This window comes from Oncorhynchus gorbuscha, linkage group LG17 (genome assembly GCF_021184085.1).
Source record: "Oncorhynchus gorbuscha isolate QuinsamMale2020 ecotype Even-year linkage group LG17, OgorEven_v1.0, whole genome shotgun sequence".
In the NCBI taxonomy this organism is placed as follows: domain Eukaryota; kingdom Metazoa; phylum Chordata; class Actinopteri; order Salmoniformes; family Salmonidae; genus Oncorhynchus; species Oncorhynchus gorbuscha.
In genome coordinates this window covers 50633402-50659865 of record NC_060189.1, presented here as the reverse complement: position 1 = coordinate 50659865, position 26464 = coordinate 50633402, and the positions used below count along the sequence as shown (strand labels likewise).

The 26464-nt window shown below is 42.5% G+C and overlaps 1 protein-coding gene across 1 annotated transcript in view; it reads left to right on the top strand.

Annotated features, from left to right (window-relative positions):
- The first annotated feature begins 1509 nt into the window (after positions 1-1509).
- The window catches only part of LOC124001860 (choline transporter-like protein 1), a 37648-nt gene continuing 12693 nt past the window's right edge, over positions 1510-26464 (top strand). The window contains exons 1-11 of the mRNA XM_046308986.1: positions 1510-1740; positions 2153-2242; positions 4903-5045; positions 5822-5958; positions 6066-6159; positions 6264-6433; positions 7130-7219; positions 8398-8546; positions 19035-19221; positions 21765-21933; positions 22712-22868. Of these exons, the coding sequence (XP_046164942.1) occupies positions 1717-1740; positions 2153-2242; positions 4903-5045; positions 5822-5958; positions 6066-6159; positions 6264-6433; positions 7130-7219; positions 8398-8546; positions 19035-19221; positions 21765-21933; positions 22712-22868 (1410 nt within the window). The 5' untranslated portion in view covers positions 1510-1716. The remainder of the gene's footprint in view (positions 1741-2152; positions 2243-4902; positions 5046-5821; positions 5959-6065; positions 6160-6263; positions 6434-7129; positions 7220-8397; positions 8547-19034; positions 19222-21764; positions 21934-22711; positions 22869-26464) is intronic.

The following is a 26464-nucleotide window of genomic DNA, read 5'->3' as shown; positions in this document are numbered from 1 at the left end:
AGTTTATGTCTGTGATCAAAGCAGTTCCCACACGAATGAAAACTCATCTTAGCTTTGGTGATGATCACAGAGTTGATCCAGAACTCAGTATAGAAGGTGCGGGCTTAACTTGAGAAATCTTGTTGTAACAACAAATGAATAAGACACATTTTTCGTTCACGGAACCAACTTTCGCCTCGAGTAAAACATTTCTGAAACATGCTTATTCCTGACATTGTCTAGGGAAAAAAAGCTTGGTTGATGCCTTACGAATATTGTATACCAAACTTATTTAAGGGAGTACACTTTAAGATTCTACATAAGATATATCCATGTATTTATAGTTTGTCCAAATTTGTTTATATGAATGATATCTGCCTTTTCTGCGAAAAAAAGAAAGTGACTCACTTGTTCTATAAATGTAAACCTGTGATAGAGTTTTGGGAAAACGTTGCAGAATACTTATTTACCTTTTTGAACACTACTCATGTTTCTGACATGAAGGATATAGTATGTTACTAATGCAATGATAACAAGACCATTGAAATTGTGATTTAAAAACAAAAATATTGTTGCCAAATACTTTATACACAAACAAAAATGCCAGAATTCGATACCAAAATGACAAATTTTGTGGGTTGAATTGAATAATCTTGTTACGACATTATCCATAGTAAATAACAAAAATAATGACATCTTCCTGAATCATTATAATGAGATTTTTTTCTGAATGAATACAATCTTAATTTATATTTTTTTATATTTAATAATTTCTTGTTTATACTTGTCTTGTTTTGTGAGACATGTCAGATGTAGGGATGTACGTTGTTGATCATTTTGTATAATGAATAATAATTAAAAAAAATATATATATAAAAATAAAACTAATTAAAGGGGGGGGGGTGTAGCTAACATTCCACTCCTTGACACTCCTGTCATTTGCCAAAGAGAAAATAAATATTAAAATATTAACATTCTAATAGCAGAAGACAGAAACCGGGCGTTGTTTGTGTGTATGAATCATCACAGATTAGAGTACAATGCTTCAGAATCAAATCATGAGATACTGGCATCACTCAGGGCAGTGGGATTAGAATTCCATTTCACACTGAATTGTCAGATGATTTTGATATGCTCATTACAAATGGCTCTGGGTGGTCAGAGAATGTGCCATTGTCACTGAGGTTCTGGTGGAAGTTGATGGTGCTTTTTTATGCCCTGTAGTAGCTGAAGGTTTTTATGTTCCAAGACAAACAAAAGCACATTTGTTTCCTGGATAACAAAAGTGTACTGTGTCCATCAACACCCCAACACGTCAAAATACAATAAAACAAAGCATGTTTTATCTAAAAGCAGTTAGCAAATTCTACAACTTGCATTCATGTCAAAATAACATGCATTTTAATAGAAACATATTTATTTTCATAAGCTTTTAACCGACAATAAGTGAATGTCTGCAGTAAACTCATTGGGGTTTTCACTGTTTTAATGTCTATGGGTTTTCAGCATTGCATCCAACGTTTAGCCTACAGTGAAAGCGTTTCAGTGCCATAAAATAATATTAGAAAAAAAACGTATGATTGCAGTGACACTTTCGCCTCGTTCACCAGGAAAAAGCTAATCGCATGTGCATACGCATCTAATCTGTTTACAAGCGCAGTGTTACAGGCAAGGAAGTTTTGCAGGCACTTTTTGTGTTTTGGAAGTTCCAGTCACTCCCTAAATCGCCTGTCAACAATGGGATGCTGTGGCAGTTCAGAGGTAATCGGGTTTAGGGATATTTAAGACAAAACGTTTGTTACTAGCTAGCTAGACATTTTTAATGTTCCAAACTAGTTGCTAACATTATCTGTTTGGGGTAACATACCCATTTAGCTACAAAAACGAACAAGTTGTTATCGACTGTCTGCAGATCTTTCGCGGCGTTGTCTGTACTGTATGTAGTTAACTATAGTTGTTTACACTTAAACAACGGACTACTTCCGTGTCTAAAATAAACGTTTTCATGTTAATTTAGGTGAGAGTACGTTATTTAGTCAAATACTATACAGTATTTATGTGTGTTAGCACTGACTGAGGGAGAGAAAAAAGCACGCCAGGTTAAACCAGTGTTGTGCATGCACCAGGCGTTCACAGATGACGAATTTGATTGTTTCCAACTTTTATTTGTTAGCAAAAGCAGCGCGAGTGGAAACCATTGGAGGATCGAAGCTGCACGGATATTCCATGGCTCATCATATTCGCATTGTTCTGTATCGGAATGGTGAGTTTGCTGTGGTTTCTTTGTAGATGACCATGGGCGCGTTCGAGCTGATCACTTTCGTCAAGACTTTGACAAATTTTGGTCACCGCCTTTCAAAGTGTGTAGCGTTATTATAAACATTGTTCGATTTGGGACTACATGTCGACTGCATGACTTTAACAACAACCATGTGATCAAAGGTCGTGATCTTTCGATTGCAGTCGCTCCTCACCACATATTATCCGTTATATTGACCAGATATAATCTGGAAAGCAGTCAAGAGGAGGCAAGATCAGGTGGGACCATTCTAGCCAATGAGAGGGCAGATACGCGTGCGACCAGGCACAACTGTTTTCATTAGTTACCACAGCCACAATGTGTATCGTAAAAATTCATGAAAACAAACATTTGCATTTTGGTCCAAATTTAAGGTTTAGGGTTAGGCATAATGTTAGCAGTGTGGTTAGGTTTAAAATCACATTTGGAGAAGTTAAATTGTAGAAATAGGCAGGGTTATGACTTTGTGACTGTGTTAACTAGTGACGACCAGGCATAACTGATAGTTTGTTCTCAAAATTGCTGGGATGTATCGTGTCCTTTTTATATCAATATCAGCGGCAGGTTGCTTAGTGGTTAGAGCGTTGGACCCGTAACCGAAAGGTTGCTAGATCGAATCCCCGAGCTGACAAGGTAAAAATCTGTTGTTTTGCCCCTGAACAAGGCAGTTAACCCATTGTTCCTTGGATGTCATTGTAAAAAGGAGTCTGACTTGCCAAGTTATAAAGGTTGAACACCCAAAAAATAACAACCTAATCATGACAAAAATTATATTAGAGCAAATAAGCAATACATTTTTTAAATGAAATTTGACACTCATTAACCTCGACAAAAACGCCACCTGCTGGAGACGGCAGACTTTGGGCCCAGTTATCCCTCTCGCTTCGCCTCTTTCCTCTCTGTCCTCACCAACTGCAACTTGAAGTCAGAACCAAAGCATTGTGGGAGACCACCTTCTGTTTTGTTGGAAGCAAAAGTCACTACATGCTATTAAATTGTTGATGTTGCCACTTATCATTGGTTATTACCAATACATGTGGACTATTTTGTGTGGATGACTATTTAGAGCTTAAATAGATCTTTGTCCTTACATCCGTACAATCTAATTGCATAGGCCTACACGTGATCCACATTTCTAATATAAATAAATTAAATATCCTACTTGCTGACAATACAGCTAATGGGTTTATTTAAATATTACTGTAATGTTGTGTCCCATGTCATAGTCTACAACTTGTCTTGTCTGTAACATTGTTGTCACCAAACAAATTCAAACTTGTTGGGTGTATATTTAGTGTGAATACAATTGAATACGTATTGTAGGCTACACATGGGTCATTGTTGTCACGACTTCCGCCGGATGTCGGTCCCTCTCCTTGTCCGGGCGGCGTTCGGCGGTCACCGGCCTTCTAGCCATCGCCCATCCACTTTTCATTTTCCATTTGTTTTGTCTTTGTTTTACACACCTGGTTTCAATTCCCCAATGACTTGTTCATTATTTAACCCTCTGTTCCCCCATGTTTGTTTGTGAATGATTGTTTGTATGTAATACGGTCCGTTATTGTGGGCTCGTTTATTTGTGTTGTATTTGAGAATATATTTGAGTAAATATTACGTTGATTACTCATATCTGCTGTCCTACTCCTGACTCCTCTACACCAGCTACACACAGGCTTATTACAATTGTAAGATGTTTTCTACACTGGCAATTAATGTGTGTTCGGGAAACCATCCCTTAATTAGCAAGTACCCCAGACACCAGTCATGGGGTCAATACCAAGTGCATATGACTGCTTGGCATATTGCTAGGCATATTGTTTCCCCGAGTAACTTATTTGAACTGATACACTGGTACGTGTATAGTCTAATACGTTTCTGTACAGTGAGCGTTTCCTCCTTCATGCGACTTAATCAAATTCTGCTTACTGACAAGCAACATAAAGGCTGAGAATGAAAGAAACACACGGCGGTCTCTACTGATGCTGACCTGCAATCAATTAGCATGCAGCAAGAACCTTGGATTCCATTTAGTCACATCTGTTACAAGTATATGTTGCGCAATCACAAATAATACTGAGGAAGGTACAAGGGCGTGAAGTAATGGCAAACAGAGCATGTCCCATACGCTGCAACAACAAAGAAATCTGTCGGTGCATATGTACCTGCCCAGAATTTACTCGTCGACTTCAGTCTACAGACGGCTGCTTTCGCCTTGCCACTCAAACGCGCCCCATGCTGAGTGTGCAACACTTTACTCGGGCACATGCAGATCTTATTGATCTCTCTTTTTGTTTTCAGTAAGCGGACATTATGTAGAACTGGCACTGTTAACTGTAATGACATATGATAATATGAAGCACACTGGTCAATCCAACCACATGAGGCATAGTGGTACATTGTTTGGCACCTATTCTGTTCGATTGCATGTATGGAATAAAATGACACTGTTTATGGTTCGCGAAGGTTATTCGATGGGTCATTTAGTCCATGGCGTCATATACTGATTATTGTAATTACCAGCGTAGTTCAGCTCCACCCTGATATTGTTTTGTGCATTGTCATCATGATGATGGTGGTGGTGATGATGATCATGTTGTTATTAATGGAAGCTGCTTCCCCGGTAGGCCTGTATCGCTGGTTTCTCCATTTCCACGGGAGCTGCATCCAGGCTCATCTCTGGCTACGACAGCTACGGTAACACCTGCGGTCAGAAGAACGGGAAGATCGAGGGGGTCGAACTCAGTGGCCGGGATCAGACCGACAACAAGTAAGTCGCGTTGGAAATGTGGATCATCTCGAGATGGATGCTTACCAGTTATTAGCCTATCATGGAATAGCGAAGTAATAACAATGTTTTGGTTGAGATTTCCACTCCCATGACAGAGCATTTCTATCAGACACTTTTACTCTAAATCTTACTATACTCACTTCTTGTTACCTGTGGTCAGAAAAGACTGATGTGGGTCTGAAATGGCACCCTATTCTCTATATAATGCACTCTTTTTGACCAGAGCTGGGGTCAATAATAGTCCACTAGGGAATAGGGTGCCATTTCACATGTAGCCTGAGTGCAACAATGTTTTGCATTAATTCATGTCCATGTTCTTTCTTTTGGGAAGATATTAGAATAAATGATTCATACATCCAGTCCAGTAAGTTTCCATTCTAGCTCTTCAGTCTCTAGGAACAGTTTCAATGAGACAATGGGCCTTGTTTCTTAAGCTGGGCTGGTTGCCCATTGACGTTTTGACTGAGGGGGCAGCAGGGGCGTTTTGGCTACAGAGATTTGACTGTTTGCTAAGCTCCATCCCACATCACATTTTACACAACCTACCTAGTCAAAAAGTCTACTATGAAAATATACTTAGGACAATATGCAGTTTATTGTATTGCAAGATGGAACCGTACATTTTGCAACATTCAAGGATGTCACTCACATGTGCAGATGTTTAGTTCCGTCTTACTTGACCATCTCCCTCTTTTCAGGACAGTTTTGTACTTCCCTCCATCCTTATTGAGGTCCTGTTCTTTGACCTTTCCCAGGTATGTCTTCTTCCTGGACCCCTGCAACATTGACATCCTGAACAGGAAGATCAAGTCCATGGCCCTCTGTGTGTCCAGGTGTCCAGACAGAGAGCTCAAGACGTACACTGACGTCAAAAAGTTTGCACTGCAAAATGGTGAGCGTTCTTCCTGCTCTAATCCGTACTGTATGCATTTATTCCATTGGGAATTGGTGAAAATCAATTGCACAAAGTTTACTTCCTATTTCTCCACTTTTACATAGGATCGGAGCTCTGCTCATACGACATTCCAGTCTCCAGGTATCCAAGCCACGGAGAGAGATCCAAAAAGTGCCCCAAACTCCCCGTGCCACCAAGGTACAGTCCTTTTACCAGTGTCAAGTCAACAGCGAGTAAATATAATGACACTCGCGAGACTTATGTTGACGATACCATTTCCCCCATCCTCTCCCCTTGTGCAGTAAGTCTCTCCCGGTGTTCCACCGCTGCACCCCCGTGGACATCTCCTGCTATGCCCAGTTCGCTGAGGCCTTCGTCACCTTCGTCAGTGACAACAGCATGTTGCACAGGGTCATCGCCGGGGTGATGGCCAGCAAGGAGATCATCATGGGCCTCTGTGTGCTGGCTCTAGGTACTGTGCATTCTAAAGTGGCGTTTTACGTTCTACCTGTCCGTATAGCCTCCTAAAGCATAATAGTGCATATCCTAAATAACTTCTCTCACTCTCTGTATACTGCTTGATATGATTGTGCCTCAGAGGCCTCAGCTCTCCCCCTAGAAAGTTGCCTTTCCTAAGACGGGGTCAGGAAATGATAACAGGAAATGTCTCCTGGAGATCTGACGGCATCCAGGGCTCCATGCCGACTTTAAAAAAAAAAAAAGTAGAAACGTTTAGGAGCACAGTGGAGAATATTTGAGGTAACAAGCCGTTTTCTTTGCAGTAATAGTGGAACCATGACAGTCGTGAATCTGCGCTCAGTGTATGCCCCATGGCACTCGGGCTGCAGTACAGTGAAGTTGCCTAGTCATTGCAACAATTATCATATGGGTGATTTTCATTCTAGGCGCACTGGTGCTCCTAAATAAAAATGCCAGGTCGCACAGCAAAATATTTAAGCACATAATGCAAGTAAAAAGGTCGCACTGTAGAGCGCTGGCATCCAAAATAAGTAGTCCCCCCTCCCCCTTAAATTTACACAAAACATCAGCCTTGTGTTTCAATAAATATAGCAGCAAGAATCGTAGCGTTATACAATAATAAATGCATTTTTATGTCATGACAATAGCATCGTTTCGTCTCTTTTATTTCTATCCCCTCTGTCTCTAGTCCTCTCCATAATCCTGATGGTGGTGATTCGCTACATCTCTGTCGTGCTGGTCTGGATGCTCACAGCCCTCGTGGTTCTGGGCTCTTTAGGTAAGCTTCCCTCTTACCGACGTCTCAGTGATGTCATGAAAGAGACGTCTTCAGTAGTGATGGGCATTCCGAGTCTTTTCGGTGAGCCGGATCTTTGGGCTCCGCTCACCTAAAACGAGCCGTTCAGATAATGTTTTTAGAACTGATCTCCAGATAATGTTTTTATATCTGATCTCCAGATAATGTTTTTAGAACTGATCTCCAGATAATGTTTTTATATCTGATCTCCGGGTAATGTTTTTATATCTGATCTCCAGATAATGTTTTTACATCTGATCTCCAGATAATGTTTTTAGAACTGATCTCCAGATAATGTTTTTAGAACTGATCTCCAGATAATGTTTTTAGAACAGATCTCCAGATAATGTTTTTATATCTGATCTCCGGATAATGTTTGTATATCTGATCTCCAGATAATGTTTTTTTATAACCGATCTCTGGATAATGTTTTTATATCTGATCTCCAGATAATGTTTTAGAACTGATCTCCAGATAATGTTTTTATAAATGTTTTTATAACTGATCTCCAGATAATGTTTTTATAACCAATCTCCAGATAATGTTTTTAGAACCGATCTCCAGATAATGTTTTTAGAACTGATCTCCAAATAATGTTTTTATAAATGTTTTTAGAACTGATCTCCAGATAATGTTTTTTATAACCGATCTCTGGATAATGTTTTTAAAACTGATCTCCAGATAATGTTTTTATATCTGATCTCCAGATAATGTTTTTAGAACTGATCTCCAGATAATGTTTTTATAAATGTTTTTAGAACTGATCTCCAGATAATGTTTTTATATCTGATCTCCAGATAATGTTTTTAGAACAGATCTCCAGATAATGTTTTTACAACTGATCTCCAAATAATGTTTTTATATCTGATCTCCAGATAATGTTTTTATATCTAATCTCCAGATAATTGTTGTTGGGAGCTCAAAAAGCAGTAGTAGCAGTATGCAAATCAGGAAGCCAAATGAACAGCTCTTTCACAGGTGCAATTCAATTTCCGCTGTTCGAAAAGAGCCGGCCATTCTCGAACAACCCATCACTAGTCTTTACCTGGTTCTTCTCTGATATCCATCCAGAAACCAGTGTATAACCAGAAAACTACATTTTACCCAGTATTAGCCTGAACCCAATGGTAGCCTAATGGTTTCGTCCTTGTGCGTTTCAGGCGGGACCGGGGTTCTGTGGTGGCTCTACGTGGACCACAGGATGAATCTGACTGACCAGACTGGTACCACCCCAACACCCCAACAGCAGTTGGCCACAGGCAACGTCCAGGCTCTGCTGGTCTACGCTGTCATTGCCACCGTCTTCACGGTACGTGTGTGTGCATGCGTGCTTGTGTTGCCATGTGTTGTGATTTCTCTGTTTTATATGGGTAATGTGTGTTTATACTGTACTGTGTTTTCAAGTATTTGCTCTTCAAGACCAGATTTGTTTAAGCAACAAGAAAAAGACAGAAATGGCCGGACCTATATTTACATTTTAGACTTTTAGCTTATGCTCTTACAGATTTTTCACCTCAGGGATATTGAACCAGGGATATTGAACCAGCGACCTTTCGGTTACTGGCCCAACACATGATTAGGGTTCCGGTGGGAAGTTAAGCACTGGAATTTTGCTTAAATTCATCAAAAAAGTTAGCTTATAACAGTGAAACATAACAGTGCACACATTCCATCACATGTGCAGTGCACTCTGCCATCACATGTACAGCTGATTCTGAAGATCTTGCTCACTAATGAGATGCTATTGAGCCCACACTACTACACTGTCTGAGCCAAGGACTACATGCTTTCTGGTAAGTTTTGATTACAATACTAGGCGGGGTGAATGTATTTTATATGAGATACATGATTTTCTTTTAACATGTAAGTAATAGCCTACAGCAAAGTGTGTTTAAATCATTTCTAACTTGTTAACAATTTCTGCTAGTTAGTGTTTGCTACCATGTGGGTTTTAGGTTGCTTGAGCCTGTTAACATTTCTAGGGCAGGCGTTCCACTAGTGGAACCCCTCGACAACATTCCGCTGAAAAGGCAGCGCGCGAAATTCCAAAATATTTTTTTGAAATATGTAACTTTCACACAATAACAAGTCCAATACAGCAAATGAAAGATAAACATCTTACCTCTTAAAGATAGCGGGCAGAATTTTCACTTTTGGATAAATAGCTGCCCAATTTCAACTTCCTGCTGCTCGTGCCAAGAATATAAGATATGCATATTATTCATAGAGTTCGATAGAAAATACTCTGACGTTTCTAAAACTGTTTGAATCATGTCTGTGAGTATAACAGAACTTATGTAGCAGGCAAAACCCCGAGGACTAACTGTTCAGAATTGTTTTTCTTTTTTTCCTATCTCTGTTCCCTATATTGTCTTTGCCATTGGATATTTAATAGGAACCTATGTTCAGTTCCTACCGCTTCCACACGATGTCGCCAGTCTTTGGAATATGTTTGAGGTTATTACTTTGTCTTATGAGGAAGTAGGCCAACTCGGAACAGGGGACACTTTTGTGAGTTGCGCAAGACGTTTTTTATTTTCGTTCATGTATTGAATACAGATTGCCCCGTCTACAATTTGATCGATTATTAACGTTTAAAAATACCTAAAGTTGTATTACAAAAGTAGTTTGAAATATTTTGGCAAGTTTATAGGCAACATTTGAAATATTTTGTTGTGACGTTGTGTTTTTCTAAGCTGTTTTTTTCTGGATCAAACGCGCTTCATAAATGGACATTTTCGATATATATGGACGGAATTAATCATACAAAAGGACCAATTGTAATGTTTATGGGACATATTGGAGTGCCAACAAAAGAAGCTTATCAAAGGTAATGCATATTTTATATTTGATTTCAGCGTTTTGTGAGACCAAGGCACTATGCCAGACCACTCAAACAGGTCTCATGAGCCCCTCCTTTATAGTAGAATCCTCATTCAAGTTTCTAAAGACGGTTGACATCTAGTGGAAGCCGTAGGAAGTGCAACTTGACTCCATAGACAGTGTATTTGGTAGGCCAAGCTTTGAAAAACTACAAACCTCAGATGTCCCACTTCCTGGTTGGATTTGCCTCAGGTTTTCGCCTGCCATACGAGTTCTGTTATACTCACATACATTATTCAAACAGTTGTAGAAACTTCAGAGTGTTTCCTATCCAATACCAATAATAATATGCATATATTAGCATCTGGGACAGAGTAGGAGGCAGTTCACTCTGGGCACGCTATTCATCCAAAAGTGAAAATGCTGCCCCCTATCCCAAAAGAGTTTTAACCGAGGAGTGTTAATTCACCTGTTCCATACATGTTTAATTTTAAAACAATTATCTTACAAAGGAGTTGTTTAATCTAACTGCTTAACTATTTATCTGTACATGGAATTGTATTTGTTGTTCTTTTAGTCATGTTTCTCTCATCTTTACAGGAAAATGCCACAGACACTATCTGATGTGTGGAGACATTTCACAGCAGCTAATGTAGAAGGGAAAGCTGTGTATATTTGCAAATACCGTGCCCAATCATATGTGAAGAATGCAACAAAGATGCAGAATCATCTGGCTAAGTGCATAACGTTCCCACAGCACTCACAACAAGCAACCTCTGACAGAAGTCCCTCTACTTCTATTCGAGGTGAAAATTAGGAATCAGACACCTTATTGATAGCAACAGCTCATGGTCCTCCTGGAATCAGAAGTGTTTTTGACTCAATGGTGGAACATAGTCAGAGAAATACTGATGAATTTCTTGCTCGAGCTGTGTATGCAACTGGTTCACCTCTGATGCTCATAAGCAATATGTATTGGAAGAGATTTCTGAATGTTCTTTGCCCAGCATACACCCCTCCAACCAGACATGCTTTGTCTACTCATTTCCTGGATGCAGAGTTCAACAGAGTTCAAGTGAAGGTAAAGCAAATCATAGAGAAAGCAGCCTGTATTGCAATCATCTCTGATGGATGGTTGAATGTTTGTGGGCAAGGAATAATTAACTACATCATCTCCACCCCTCAACCAGTATTCTACAAGAGCACAGACACAAGGGACAACAGACACATCAGTCTCTACATTGCAGATGAGCTGAAGGCAGTCATCAATGACCTTGGACCACAGAAGGTATTTGAACTGGTGACAGACAATGCTGCGAACATGAAGGCTGCTTGGTCTAAAGTGGAGTCCTACCCTCACATCTCACCCATTGGCTGTGCTGCTCATGCATTGAATCTGCTCCTCATGGACATCATGGCACTGAAAACAATGGATACACTCTACAAGAGAGCCAAGGAAATGGTTAGGTATATGAAGGGTCATCAAGTTATAGCAGTAATCTACCTCACCAAACAAAGTGAGAAGAATAATAGCACCACATTGAAGCTGCCCAGCAACACCCGTCGGGGTGGTGTTGTCATCATGTTTGACAATCTCCTGGAGGGGAACGAGTCTCTCCAAGAAATGGCCATATCACAGTCTGCCGATATGGACAGCCCCATCAAGAGGAGCAGCCTGAAACTCCTGAAACCTATAGCAGTAGCCATTGCTCGGTTTGAGGGAGACAAAGCCATCCTGTCTGATGTTCAGACTCTGCTTGCAGATGTAAGAGAATAAATATGTACTGCCCTGCCCACTTCACTGTTGCTCCAAGCAGAGGAAACTGCCGTTCTGAAATATATCAAAAAGCGTGAAGACTTCTGCCTGAAGCCCATACACGCTGCAGCGTACATGTTGGACGCCAAGTAAGCTGGCAAGAGCATCCAGTCTGGTGCAGAGATCAACAAGGCCTATTGTGTCATCACTATTGTGTCTCGTCACCTTGGCAAGGTTCTTGGCAGTCTGGTGAAGTACACTTCCAAGTAAGGGCTTTGGGATGGAGATGCAATATCGCAGTCATGCCAACATAACTTATCAGCCACCTGGTGGAAGGGACTTTGTGGATCTGAGGCTCTTTCCCCTGTTCTCTCCATCATCCTCCAAATCCCACCAACATCAGCCGCCTCAGACCTCAACTGGTCCTTGTTTGGGAACACGCACACCAAAGCACGCAACAGGTTGACCAATACAAGGGTTGAAAAATTGGTGGCCATCCGGGCACATTTGAGGCTATTTGAGCCTGACAATGAGCCACCCTCTACAAGGTTGGAAAGTGACAGTGAAGATGAGGCCTCAGAGTCTGATGTTCAAGAGGTGGACATTGAGGGAGAAGACATGGAAGCCTGAGAGGAAGACAACCAAACCTTTAGATTCTAGACTATCATTTTACAGGTGTATGTTGAAAATGTTTTTGGAGATGTGATGGATAATTGGGGATCATTCAATATTCACTTTATTTTGTTGTTCAGTGCAATCATCCCATGTGAAGAGTCAACTAATTTAATTAAAGTTAAACAATTAAACTAAATTGTTTTTTAAAATGTATATTGGAAGGATTTAATCATTTGCAATTATGTCTACTTATGATAAGGTAAAAGGTTTCTGTCTACATATGATGTGGTAAATATATCCAATGTAAAAAAAACATCTACATTTAAAACGTATTAATATTAATGTAATATTTCCGTTAATTCCCACGGAAAGTTTCCACCTCTGAATATTCCCCGAAATGTGCAACCCTAACAGCGCGGCAGCTATTTAATGAGTCTGTAATCTGATGTTTTGCCGACGGTTGGCACTAGTGGAAAACACTGCATTCCCACATACCAACACAATCTCACAATCAATTTGTGCATATATGTACAAAATGCATTTCAGCAAATTTCGTGCGTTTTTCTGGCTTAATTTGTGAGAAAAGACACAAATTGATTAGTGCGAAAAGACACAAATTTAACCAGTAGGCTACACACAAGCCTTTTCAACAACCATATAGACGCGATAGTTTATATTTAATTTTTGTTCTTAAACTCGATGTAGGATCAGGCAAAATCCCTTGAGTTGCCCACCTTATGCAGGTTTGGTTTGTAGTATCACATTTTTCATTTCATTTCATTACAGCACAACGGTTTGATTTGTTTGATCGTAGCTAGCTACATAGCTAGCTACATAGCCGTCTGTGTATCAAAGATAATTGTGTAGTCTAGAGCGATTTTCTAGGTTAGCTAGCCAGCTATTGTCGTTCTTTTAACGCAACGTAACGTAATCAACACTGCTAGCTAGCCAGCTAGCCCCCGAATAGCAGCACTGTAGAAACTACTACACTCAACGGAACGACTTGATTAGTGTAGTGTCAACAACGCAGCCACTGTCAGCTAGCCTACAAAGTCAACAACGCAGCCACTGCCAGCTAGCCTACTTCAGCAGTACTGTATCATTTTTAATAATTTTAGTCAATAAGATTCTTGCTACGTAAGCTTAACTTTCTGAACATTCGAGACGTGTAGTCCACTTGTCATTCCAATCTCCTTGCATTAGCGTAGCCTCTTCTGTAGCCTGTCAACTATGTGTCTGTCTATCCCTGTTCTCTCCTCTCTGCACAGACCATACAAACGCTCCACACCGCGTGGCCGCTGCCACCCTAATCTGGTGGTCCCAGCGCGCACGACCCACGTGGAGTTCCAGGTCTCCGGTAGCCTCTGGAACTGCCGATCTGCAGCCAACAAGGCAGAGTTCATCTCAGCCTATGCCTCCCTCCAGTCCCTCGACTTCTTGGCACTGACAGAAACATGGATCACCACAGATAACACTGCTACTCCTACTGCTCTCTCTTCGTCCGCCCACGTGTTCTCGCACACCCCGAGAGCTTCTGGTCAGCGGGGTGGTGGCATAGGGATCCTTATCTCTCCCATGTGGTCATTCTCTCTTTCTCCCCTTACCCATCTGTCTATCGCCTCCTTTGAATTTCATGCTGTCACAGTTACCAGCCCTTTCAAGCTTAACATCCTTATCATTTATCGCCCTCCAGGTCCCCTCGGAGAGTTCATCAATGAACTTGATGCCTTGATAAGCTCCTTTCCTGAGGACGGCTCACCTCTCACAGTTCTGGGCGACTTTAACCTCCCCACGTCTACCTTTGACTCATTCCTCTCTGCCTCCTTCTTTCCACTCCTCTCCTCTTTTGACCTCACCCTCTCACCTTCCCCCCTACTCACAAGGCAGGCAATACGCTCGACCTCATCTTTACTAGATGCTGTTCTTCCACTAACCTCATTGCAACTCCCCTCCAAGTCTCCGACCACTACCTTGTATCCTTTTCCCTCTCGCTCTCATCCAACACTTCCCACACTGCCCCTACTCGGATGGTATCGCGCCATCCCAACCTTCGCTCTCTCTCCCCCGCTACTCTCTCCTCTTCCATCCTATCATCTCTTCCCTCTGCTCAAACCTTCTCCAACCTATCTCCTGATTCTGCCTCCTCAACCCTCCTCTCCTCCCTTTCTGCATCCTTTGACTCTCTATGTCCCCTATCTTCCAGGCCGGCTCGGTCCTCCCCTCCCGCTCCGTGGCTTGACGACTCAATGCGAGCTCACAGAACAGGGCTCCGGAAGGCCGAGCGGAAATGGAGGAAAACTCGCCTCCCTGCGGACCTGGCATCCTTTCACTCCCTCCTCTCTACATTTTCCTCCTCTGTCTCTGCTGCTAAAGCCACTTTCTACCACTCTAAATTCCAAGCATCTGCCTCTAACCCTAGGAAGCTCTTTGCCACATTCTCCTCCCTCCTGAATCCTCCTCCCCCTCCCCCCTCCTCCCTCTCTACAGATGACTTCGTCAACCATTTTGAAAAGAAGATCGACGACATCCGATCCTCGTTTGCTAAGTCAAACAACACCGCTGGTTCTGCTCACACTGCCCTACCCTGTGCTCTGACCTCTTTCTCCCCTCTCTCCAGATGAAATCTCGCGTCTTGTGACGGCCGGCCGCCCAACAACCTGCCCGCTCGACCCTATCCCCTCCTCTCTTCTCCAGACCATTTCCGGAGACCTTCTCCCTTACCTCACCTCGCTCATCAACTTATCCCTGACCGCTGGCTACGTCCCTTCCGTCTTCAAGAGAGCGAGAGTTGCACCCCTTCTGAAAAAACCTACACTCGATCCCTCCGATGTCAACAACTACAGACCAGTATCCCTTCTTTCTTTTCTCTCCAAAACTCTTGAACGTGCCGTCCTTGGTCAGCTCTCCCGCTATCTCTCTCAGAATGACCTTCTTGATCCAAATCAGTCAGGTTTCAAGACTAGTCATTCAACTGAGACTGCTCTTCTCTGTATCACGGAGGCGCTCCGCACCGCTAAAGCTAACTCTCTCTCCTCTGCTCTCATCCTTCTAGACCTATCGGCTGCCTTCGATACTGTGAACCATCAGATCCTCCTCTCCACCCTCTCCGAGTTGGGCATCTCCGGCTCGGCCCACGCTTGGATTGCGTCCTACCTGACAGGTCGCTCCTACCAGGTGGCGTGGCGAGAATCTGTCTCCTCACCACGCGCTCTCACCACTGGTGTCCCCCAGGGCTCTGTTCTAGGCCCTCTCCTATTCTCGCTATACACCAAGTCACTTGGCTCTGTCATAACCTCACATGGTCTCTCCTATCATTGCTATGCAGACGACACACAATTAATCTTCTCCTTTCCCCCTTCTGATGACCAGGTGGCGAATCGCATCTCTGCATGTCTGGCAGACATATCAGTGTGGATGACGGATCACCACCTCAAGCTGAACTTCGGCAAGACGGAGCTGCTCTTCCTCCCGGGAAGGACTGCCCGTTCCATGATCTCGCCATCACGGTTGACAACTCCATTGTGTCCTCCTCCCAGAGCGCTAAGAACCTTGGCGTGATCCTGGACAACAAACTGTCGTTCTCAACTAACATCAAGGCGGTGGCCCGTTCCTGTAGGTTCATGCTCTACAACATCCGCAGAGTACGACCCTGCCTCACACAGGAAGCGGCGCAGGTCCTAATCCAGGCACTTGTCATCTCCCGTCTGGATTACTGCAACTCGCTGTTGGCTGGGCTCCCTGCCTGTGCCATTAAACCCCTACAACTCATCCAGAACGCCGCAGCCCGTCTAGTGTTCAACCTTCCCAAGTTCTCTCACGTCACCCCGCTCCTCCGCTCTCTCCACTGGCTTCCAGTTGAAGCTCGCATCCGCTACAAGACCATGGTGCTTGCCTACGGAGCTATGAGGGGAACGGCACCTCAGTACCTCCAGGCTCTGATCAGGCCCTACACCCAAATAAGGGCACTGCGTTCATCCACCTCTGGCCTGCTCGCCTCCCTACCACTGAGGAAGTACAGTTCCCGCTCAGCTCAGTCAAAACTGTTCGCTGCTCTGGCTCCCCAATGGTGGAACAAACTCCCTCACGACGCCAGGACAGCGGAGTCAATCACCACCTTCCGGAGACACCTGAAACCCCACCTCTTTAAGGAATACCTAGGATAGGATAAAGTAATCCTTCTCACCCCCCCTCCCTCCCCCCCCTTAAAATATTTAGATGCACTATTGTAAAGTGGTTGTTCCACTGGATGTCATTAGGTGAATGCACCAATTTGTAAGTCGCTCTGGATAAGAGCGTCTGCTAAATGACTTAAATGTAAATGTAAATGTCCTCGGTTGGTTGCCATGTGTCCATATCGAGTGGTGTGGTCATGATGTCCAGGTCCGCTTGTCAACGGATGTGGAAAGCATAGTGCAACCTAGGAGTTTGGTTTCTAGTTTTGAGTTGGTTGATCCACTTCCATCTCTGACACGTGGAAACCGGAGGGGGGGAAGGGAGGGGTTGCACTCCACACATATGCGCGTAGGCCGGAGGGGTCCGGGCGAGGCCGGCCAAAGTTGTGGGCCCCATGGTTGCCCACTTGTAGATTGACCCATTGGTTGGGTTAAAGAGTCGTCTCTCCGTAGAGTGGGGGTTAGGGTTAGGTCCAGTTGAAGTTAGGGTTAGGTATAGTTAGTAGAATGGTTAAGGTTAGGGTTAAGGTTAGGGTAAGGTATAGTCGCGTATATGGTTGTTGCAAAGGCTTGTGTGCCTACTGGTTAAATTTGTGTATTTTCACACGAATTAAGTAGCACATAAATTTGTGTATTTTTGAAAGAATTGAACCACACAAAAATGCACAAAAAACGCACAAAATCTGCTGAAATACATTTTGTACATATATGCGCGAATTAGATGTGAGGCTGGGCTGTACTCACACAGCCACGCTTTGGTCTCAAACAGGTTACATTGTTGGTCAAAATATAAATCCGGACCGGCCCAACCCGAATCAACTCTTAGAATATTAGGCCCGAGCTGAAAATCTACTTTTTCAAGTTACGTTTTTTTGTGGGGGCAGAAGAATAAACGAATAAGCAACTCAAAATAACTTTGATAGCTTTTATTATCATTTTTACATTGCAAAAAGTTACAATAGTTTTTCATGCCTCGAGATGTACATGATCTGGCTAAATAGCTTCCGGAACAAAACAGTCCAAAATGGAGAGATCTGGCTCAAATTAAGCACTGCATTTACATAAGTATTCAGACCCTTTACTGAGTACTTTGTTTAAGCACCTTTGGCAGCAAATACAGCCTTGAGTCTTCTTGGGTATGAGGCTACAACCTTGGCACACCTATAGTTGGAGAGTTTCTCCCATTCTTCTCTGCAGATCCTCTCAAGATCTGTCAGGTTGGATGGGGAGCATCACTGCACAGCTATTTTCAGGTCTCTCCAGAGATGTTTGATCGGGTTCAAGTCCGGACCCTGGCTGGGCCACTCAAGGACATTCAAAGACTTGTCCTGAAGCCACTCCTGGGTTTTCTTGACTGTGTGCTTAGGGTCGTTAAGGTTCTGAGCACTCTGGAGCAGGTTTTCAAGAAGGATCTCTCTGTACTTTGCTCCGTTCATCTTTCCCTCGATCCTGACTAGTCTCCCAGTCCCTGACACTGAAAAACATCCTCACAGCATGATGCTGCCACCACCATGCTTCACCATAGGGATGGTGCCAGGTTTCCTCCAGACGTGACACTTGGTATTCAGGCCAAAGAGTTCAATCTTGGTTTCATCAAACCAGAGAATCTTGTTTCTCATGGTCTGAGAGTCTTTATGTGCTTGTTGGCAAACTTCAAACAAGCTGTTATGTGCCTTACACTGAGGAGTGGCTTCCGTCTGGCCACTCTACCATAAAGGCCTGATTGGTGGAGTGCTGCAGAGATGGTTGTCCTTCTGGAAGGTTCTCCCTTCTCCACAGAGGAACTCTGGAGCTCTGTCAGAGTGACCATCGGGTTCTTGGTGACCTCCTTGAACAAGGCTCTTCGCCCCGATTGCTCAGTTTGGCCGGGTGGCCAGCTGTAGGAAGAGTCTTGGTGGTTCCAAACTTTTTCAATTTAAGAATAATGGAAGCCACTGTGTTCTTGGGGACCTTCAATGCTGCAGAAATGTTTTGGTACCCTTCCACAGTTCTGTGCCTCAACACAACCCTGTCTCGGAGTTCCACAGACAATTTTCTCGACCTCATGGCTTGGTTTTTGCACTGTCAAGTGTGGGACCTTATACAGACAGTTGTGTGCCTTTCTAAATAATCTCCAATCAAGTTGTAGAAACATCTCAAGGATGATCACTGGAAACAGGATGCACCTGAGCTCAATTTCTAATCTCAAAGCAAAGGGTCTGAATACTTATGTAAATAAGGTGTTTCTGTTTTTTTTTAAATACATATATAAATTTGCAAACATTTCTAACAACGTGTTTTCGCTTTGTCACCATGGGGTATTGTGTGTAAATTGATGAGGATTTTTTATTTAATTCATTTTAGAATAGGGCTGTAATGTAACAAAAATGTGGAAAAAGTGAAGGGGTCTGAATACTTTCCGAATACTTCATATCCTGTATCCCATTTTCAGGTGATCCTGCTGCTGCTGCTGTTCTTCATGAGGAAGCGCGTGGCACTGACCATCACCCTGTTCCACGTAGCGGGCAAGGTGTTCACTCACCTGCCCCTGCTGGCCCTGCAGCCCTTCTGGACCTTCCTCAGCCTCATGCTCTTCTGGGTCTCCTGGCTCGGTGTGTTCCTCTTCCTCGGAACCACAGGTCAGAATGGAATACAACTTTGTCACGAAACAGACATTTTTGTTAATGTCTTTATTTTCCCCTTTCAACAAGATATTTACGTCTAAATAAACCTTTTTACATTACATTACATTTAAGTCATTTAGCAGACGCTCTTATTGGCGAGGATACCATTTTTTCTTTTACAGATTTGTTCCAATTGTTTTATGCCCCGAAAAATAATAAGGTAGTGAGTGGACTTGCGTCACTATGGAAAGTTTGGATACTGTACGTATGGACTGTTTGGTTCATTTCATCCTGCTAGTGATGTGATGATTAACCATAGAGATCCTATTAAATTACTAAATGGGCTGTGTCATAAACCCACAAAGTTCCATAATGGGGTGAAAATGGCAGCCATCTTGGTCAGGGAGAAATCCAAAACCAGTTGAATTAGAATAAATGACAGTAGAGGCATGTGATGCATTTCCTGTCTTGCAGGAAAATACAAGTAAGGTATGTGATGCATCAGAAATTGTGTAATGGAGTTATAGTCAATATCACATATTGTCATATAAATACAGTTTATATGTGTTTTACACACATTGTCTGTATAAATAGCCTCTCAAATATATGTAAACGGACCATAAATGTCTCAGATTTAGTTTTCTTAGAAAGCTGTGAGTGCTATTATATGAATACATTTACATACACACTAATAATTCAATATTAAAATGATTTATGGCAGAGTATGGAAATAGTCATGTAAACACCTTACTCTACTTATCTTATTTGGCGTGAGGTCAAAATTGAAGTAAGCATACGCTGATTAAAACACCTGGTTTTCTGAGCATTCTTTCAAATGATTAGGACACGTAAACAGCTTAATCAGCATTCCAGCTGTGTATTTGATGTGCGTATGTGCCAGAACCGGTAGCGCAAGCCTCCCTCTTATGCGCGAGTGAAGTGAGTTCGGAAAAACTGAAAATATGCATTTTAGAAACAGTTTTCACATACAAATGTTATATGTCCGAACTCAGAATCAAATAGGCTTGGTCACTTGTGGAACAACATGGTCACTGGTGGAACGTTTATTTTCATTGGCGATTTTCTGCAATTATTTAAGTCCCCTCAGGTAGCCTGATTTCAGATGTGTCCATGTAAACAGGATGATTAGGGAAATCATTATTCTTGCGAAGCATGTAAACAAAATATTATACACTGAACAAAAATATAAACGCAACAGGTAAGTTGTTGTTCCCATGTTTTATGAGCTGAAATAAAGAGCCCAGAAATGTTCCATATGCAAAAAAAATGCTTGTTTCTCAAAAATGTTGTGCGCATTTTTTTTTTTTACATCCATGTTAGTGAGCATTTCTCCTTTGCCAAGATAATCCATCCACCTGACAGTTGTGGCATATCAAGAAGCTGATTAAATAGCATGATCATTACACAGGTACACCTTGTACTGGGGACAATAAAAGGCCACTCTAAAACGTGCAGTTTTGTCACACAACACAATGCCACAGATGTCTCAAGTTTTGATGGAGCGTGCAATTGGCATGCTGACTGCAGGAATGTCCACCAGAGCTGTTGCCAGAGAATTGAATGTTCATTTCTCTACCATAACCCGCCGCCAACGTCGTTTTAGAGAATTTGGCAGTACGTCCAACCGGCTTCACAACCACAGACCACGTGTAACCACGCCAGCCCATCAACTGATTTCAGCCAGTGTAGGACTGTGGATTGACCACATTGTTTGAATGGAATGTTGGCACATTGTCAGTTAATTAGAAACATTTATGGAAACATTCCTCTACCGACCTACACACATACAGTGCAGATAAATTCTTCACGTTCATTATTTTACACACTATCTTATGACAGCACTGGCAAACCATGGTTGACCAACATGGGTGACCTTAGGACCATCACAAGAAGGTTCATGTCCATTCTAGTGTTCTAATTCCTGCTTCTATGTGATTAACACACTCATGTGACATTTTGGAACTGAAAGCGCATGGCTAGAGTGGCATGACTCGACGCCCACTCTTATTTAGATTCTTGGGTCGGTCTGGTGCTGTGGGTGGCAGCTCGGGCGCACAGTCAAAGGAAAGGTCTCTGAAATCTACCCAATACATCATGTTCTCCCTCATCAACAACAACACCAGAGCGACCTCCAATGCAACAACGCGTCATGTTTTTGTAGAATCTGTCTGCCTACTATCTTCCTTTGTCTGCCTTTTAGCTGTTCCTGGATGTTATTCAGATTAGAGTTCGATAAACTAGATAACCTTAAAAAAAAGTGTCCAACAAACTCATCCGAGCTGCAGTGTTTGTTGTTGCAAAATGGTGCCATCTTGCTGTATTATATTTGAATGAAAATATTTTCCCCAAAAAATCTTCCAGGAACAATCATGATCCTTGAATGCCTTGCAGATCAGAGGAGATCAGCCTGCCCCTAACATTTGCTGTAGGGAACCCTGTAAAGAACGAGAAGATTGACCCCATACCTTAGCTGTGTGCCCCTACAGGCAACCCTGTGCAGAGCGACCTCGAACCCTGTCTGTGTGTAACCCCTACAGGTAGCCCAGTGCAGATTGAGGAGACAGGGCTGGTGGAGTTTCGTATGTCAGGTCCACTCCAGTACATGGTGTGGTACCACGCTGTGGGCCTCATCTGGATCAGTCAGTTCATCCTGGCCTGCCAGCAGATGACCGTGGCCGGAGCTGTGGTCACATACTACTTCACAAGGTCAGGAGAGAGTGTTGTGATGAAATGCTGTTGTGATGAAATGCTGTTGTGATGAAATGCCATGTGATGAAATGCCATGTGATGAAATGCTATGTGATGAAATGCTATGTGATGAAATGCTATGTGATGAAATGCTATGTGATGAAATGCTATGTGATGAAATGCTATGTGATGAAATGCTATGTGATGAAATGCTATGTGATGAAATGCTATGTGATGAAATGCTATGTGATGAAATGCTATGTGATGAAACGCTATGTGATGAAATGCTATGTGATGAAATGCTATGTGATGAAATGCCATGTGATGAAATGCTATGTGATGAAATGCTATGTGATGAAATGCCATGTGATGAAACGCTATGTGATGAAATGCTATGTGATGAAATGCCATGTGATGAAACGCTATGTGATGAAATGCTATGTGATGAAATGCTATGTGATGAAATGCTATGTGATGAAATGCCATGTGATGAAACGCTACGTGATGAAATGTAATGGCATGTTTGTGATGTGTTCACGTATCAGACCTGGGTACAGGTTTCTGGGTTTCTTCTGTCAAATACGTTAGCTGCACTTCATTGAGCTTGCGTGGTGCATTTGAACCAATGGAATTGTCCCAAAAGTGCAAAGCACACCCATCTTAGCTACAGCACAGCGCCTGCTTTATTGGTCCATTAGTACGGACAACACTATTTAATCCCAAGTCAGTCCTGTATCAGTTAATTGGACTATTTTACAACTCTTCTTCTTTTCCTCTATCCTGTGGTGGACATCAGGAATAAATCTCAACTGCCCATGACCCCCATCGTGTCGTCTATGCTGCGTCTGACCCGCTACCATCTGGGCACCGTGGCCAAAGGCTCCTTCATCATCACCCTGGTGGAGATCCCTCGCCTCATCCTCACCTACATCCACAACCAGCTGAAAGGAAAAGTATGTACTTTATCTCATTCAGCTATATCAAATGTGTATTTTTCACATGCGCCGAATACAATGGGTGTATATCACTGACATCCACAATCGGTTCAATGGCAGAGTATGTAGGGTGTTCACCCACTGCTCTAGAATGTTGAGGAAAAACAGGGCAATTCAAGAGAGTACTACAAAATGAATGTCAAGAGGTAGTTTTCTTTGCCCTATGTCATTATAAATCTCATATAATGAATAATTCAATTGTTCTCTACAACCTTATAACCTTAATAATATACTTGTACTTTTTAAAATTTGATTGAACCTTTTATATTGACAGGGAAGTCATACTGAGACTAGGATCTCTTCCACAGAGGAGCCCTACATAAATACACCAAACACATACAATATACAAAATTACAAAACATATGACGAAAAACATTTATCAACATAAGAGGTCTCCGGTCATTACTCTGAACTGACCAAGGGGAACATCTCATTTCAGAGAGCTCTGGAAGTGGTTCCACATAAAGGCGGAAAAAAAACAAACTAAAAGCAGCTTTACCCAACTCTGTGGAGACCAAAGGGGCCTCCAGGGTTATCCAAGCCTGAGACTGGGTTTTGGTCATTTGTAAATCTAAATTGAATTCATGATGATAGATACATAGGAAGTTTCTGCATGAGTGCTTTGTAGATGAACACAATCAGATGCTGCTCTCTCCTTACATGCAAAGAAACCCAACCCACTTTTTGATACAAAACACAATGGTGAGTTCTGTAACCATGACTAGTAATAAACCTAAGAGCACAATGGTGAGTTCTGTAACCATGACCAGTAATAAACCTAAGGGCACAATGGTGAGTTCTGGAACCATGACCAGTAATAAACCTAAGGGCTCAATGGTGAGTTCTGTAACCATGACCAGTAATAAACCTAAGAGCACAATGGTGAGTTCTGGAACCATGACCAGTAATAAACCTAAGGGCACAATGGTGAGTTCTGTAACCATGACCAGTAATAAACCTAAGAGCACAATGGTGAGTTCTGTAACCATGACCAGTAATAAACCTAAGGGCACAATGGTGAGTTCTGTAACCATGACCAGTAATAAACCTAAGGGCACAATGGTGAGTTCTGGAACCATGACCAGTAATAAACCTAAGGGCACAATGGTGAGTTCTGTAACCATGACCAGTAATAAACCTAAGAGCACAATGGTGAGTTCTGTAACCATGACCAGTAATAAACCTAAGAGCACAATGGTGAGTTCTGTAACCATGACCAGTAATAAACCTAAGAGCACAATGGTAAGTTTTGGAACCATGACCAGTAATAAACCTAAGAGCACAATGGTGAGTTCTGGAACCATGACCAGTAATAAACCTAAGAGCACAATGGTGAGTTCTGGAACCATGACCAGTAATAAACCTAAGGGCACAATGGTGGGTTCCAGGGTTTGAACTATTGTTTTTCTGAAACAGTTTATTACTGGTCTATATTGAATGGACTTATTTGTATAAACCTTGAATGAATGAATTATTTTATGGGTGAACACCGTTGAAAAAGGACGGGTGGCTGCGACCCACCCCTTTTGAAGGTCCTCGGATACATTTTTTGGAACTCAGTCGAGGTCTCAACTTACTGTTCCGAGTTAGAATAGTAGAATACACAAGGTGCAGTTTAGAAATTTGGTCGTACAAATTTCTCTGGTTATGTCAGTCACTTAAAGAGGAAGTGACAGCTTTTTAGCAACATGAAATCTTATAAAAATCGGTTCATATACACCCCCAGGAAGAATATGATATATTTTGTTTACATTTTCTGACAAGGGAACACTTTAGATATGGTTATTGAAATACTTTCACACTTTCCTAGAATGTTTGAGTAGGACGTGTAGGGTAAGGTATTTGTGAAAATTCGATTGTGGTAAAGCGACCGTGCATTTCGGCAATTTAATAGACACGGCATAAAACCTACCCCCCCAAAAAACGTGTCGATCTTGTTCAGGACCGGACTCTACACAGACCGATGCACCATAGCCAATCAGAGCTACAATAGGTCTATATGGAAATAAGCTATTTGCCTCACCGGCCTGCCTGCCATTATTCAATTTGAACTGAACTGTGTGTTTACAAGCAGTAAGTAACAACAGCCTGACATTAGAAATCATTCGCCAAAAGCAACAAAGATACATTTTAATGGCTTTCTGCAAATATGTATATACAGAGGTCCTCTTACATTGAGAAGGGTGCAACTGCAGCCCGCAATTTGGGGTGTTCCTGCATGTGGGCATCCCTGCATCTGCAGGAACCCCTCTTTATACTTCTGTTGGTCAATTTTTTATTGACTCCGGTACATAGGCGGGAGGCAGGGCACTTCAGTAGAGTAAATGGTGGTAATGCACAATAATGTTGGATGCCAACATCCGATAAACCCCACAGAAGAAGAACAGGCAGGGGTGACAACAGTAGTTAGCTATAGCTAGTACACACCGGTAACGGTAGTTAGCTATAGCTAATACACACCTGTAGTGTCCTTCACCCCCGCCTGTCGGGTAGTTTTCCCACAGTTCTGTAAACGACAGCATGGGCAGGTGTTCGGCAGGCGGGAGTGAAGGACACTGTGTGCTAGCTTAGCCAGCTTGTCCTAAGGAGGACTCTGGTACACAGCATGCGGGGGCGTCACCGTGTGCAGCTAAGCCAGCTAACTGCAGTAGTAAGCTAGCACACAGTGTCACCCCAGCCTCCCGCCTGCTGTGCTAGCGGTGACGACCAGTAGACCGTGTCCTTCGCCCCTGCCTGTTGGGCACTGTTTTCACGCAATTCTGTTAATGATGTTGAAGGCAGGTTTAGGTTTAGCAGGTGGGAGCCAAGGACACTGTCTACCGACTTCGGGACACAGCAGGCAGGGGCGAAAAATCTCAATACTCATAATACACATTTTGACAACTGAATGGGAACGGCCTGCTCGCCCATTTGATCGATGCCAAATACATTTCATAGACAACTAAGAGATATGCATGCTAACTGTGCATACTTTGTTCAAGTTCAGCATAGCTAGCTTGCTAGCTAGCAAAGTGACACCCGCATCTCTAGCTGAAGCAACCAAAAAACGATATGACAGGGGAAAGTCGCTCTGGATAAGAGCGTCTGCTAAATGACTTAAATGTAATGTAAATGAAAAGGCGGCCACCCACCAACTCGTGTCATGACATGACAGCCTCCCAGCAGCTAGCTAGCTAGCTAATGTTAGGCTCCTTGTTTTTAGCTTGCTAAATAAATAGATACTCTAGCGGCTAGAGTCTAGCCTATTAGGAACGTTATGACTGACTTGAGATCATTGCCCTTGCCAGTTTGTTTGTATTGATGTTCCCTGCCTTAGTTTTGTCAGTTTTTGTCCGAAATATTGAGTCATTGAAACTGAAACAGTGCATCTTGAATGGGTGGAGGCAGCAATCAATCAACCAGGGCAGCTGTGATTTACAACCTAATAGCAATATTTTTGTTACTAGCAATAAATGTATTGGTGAATTATATTAATCATGCATTGAACTGCATTCATCTGTTTTGCCAACAATGCTATATTCTTAATCATAGAATTTGGAGTCAAATAGAATCTA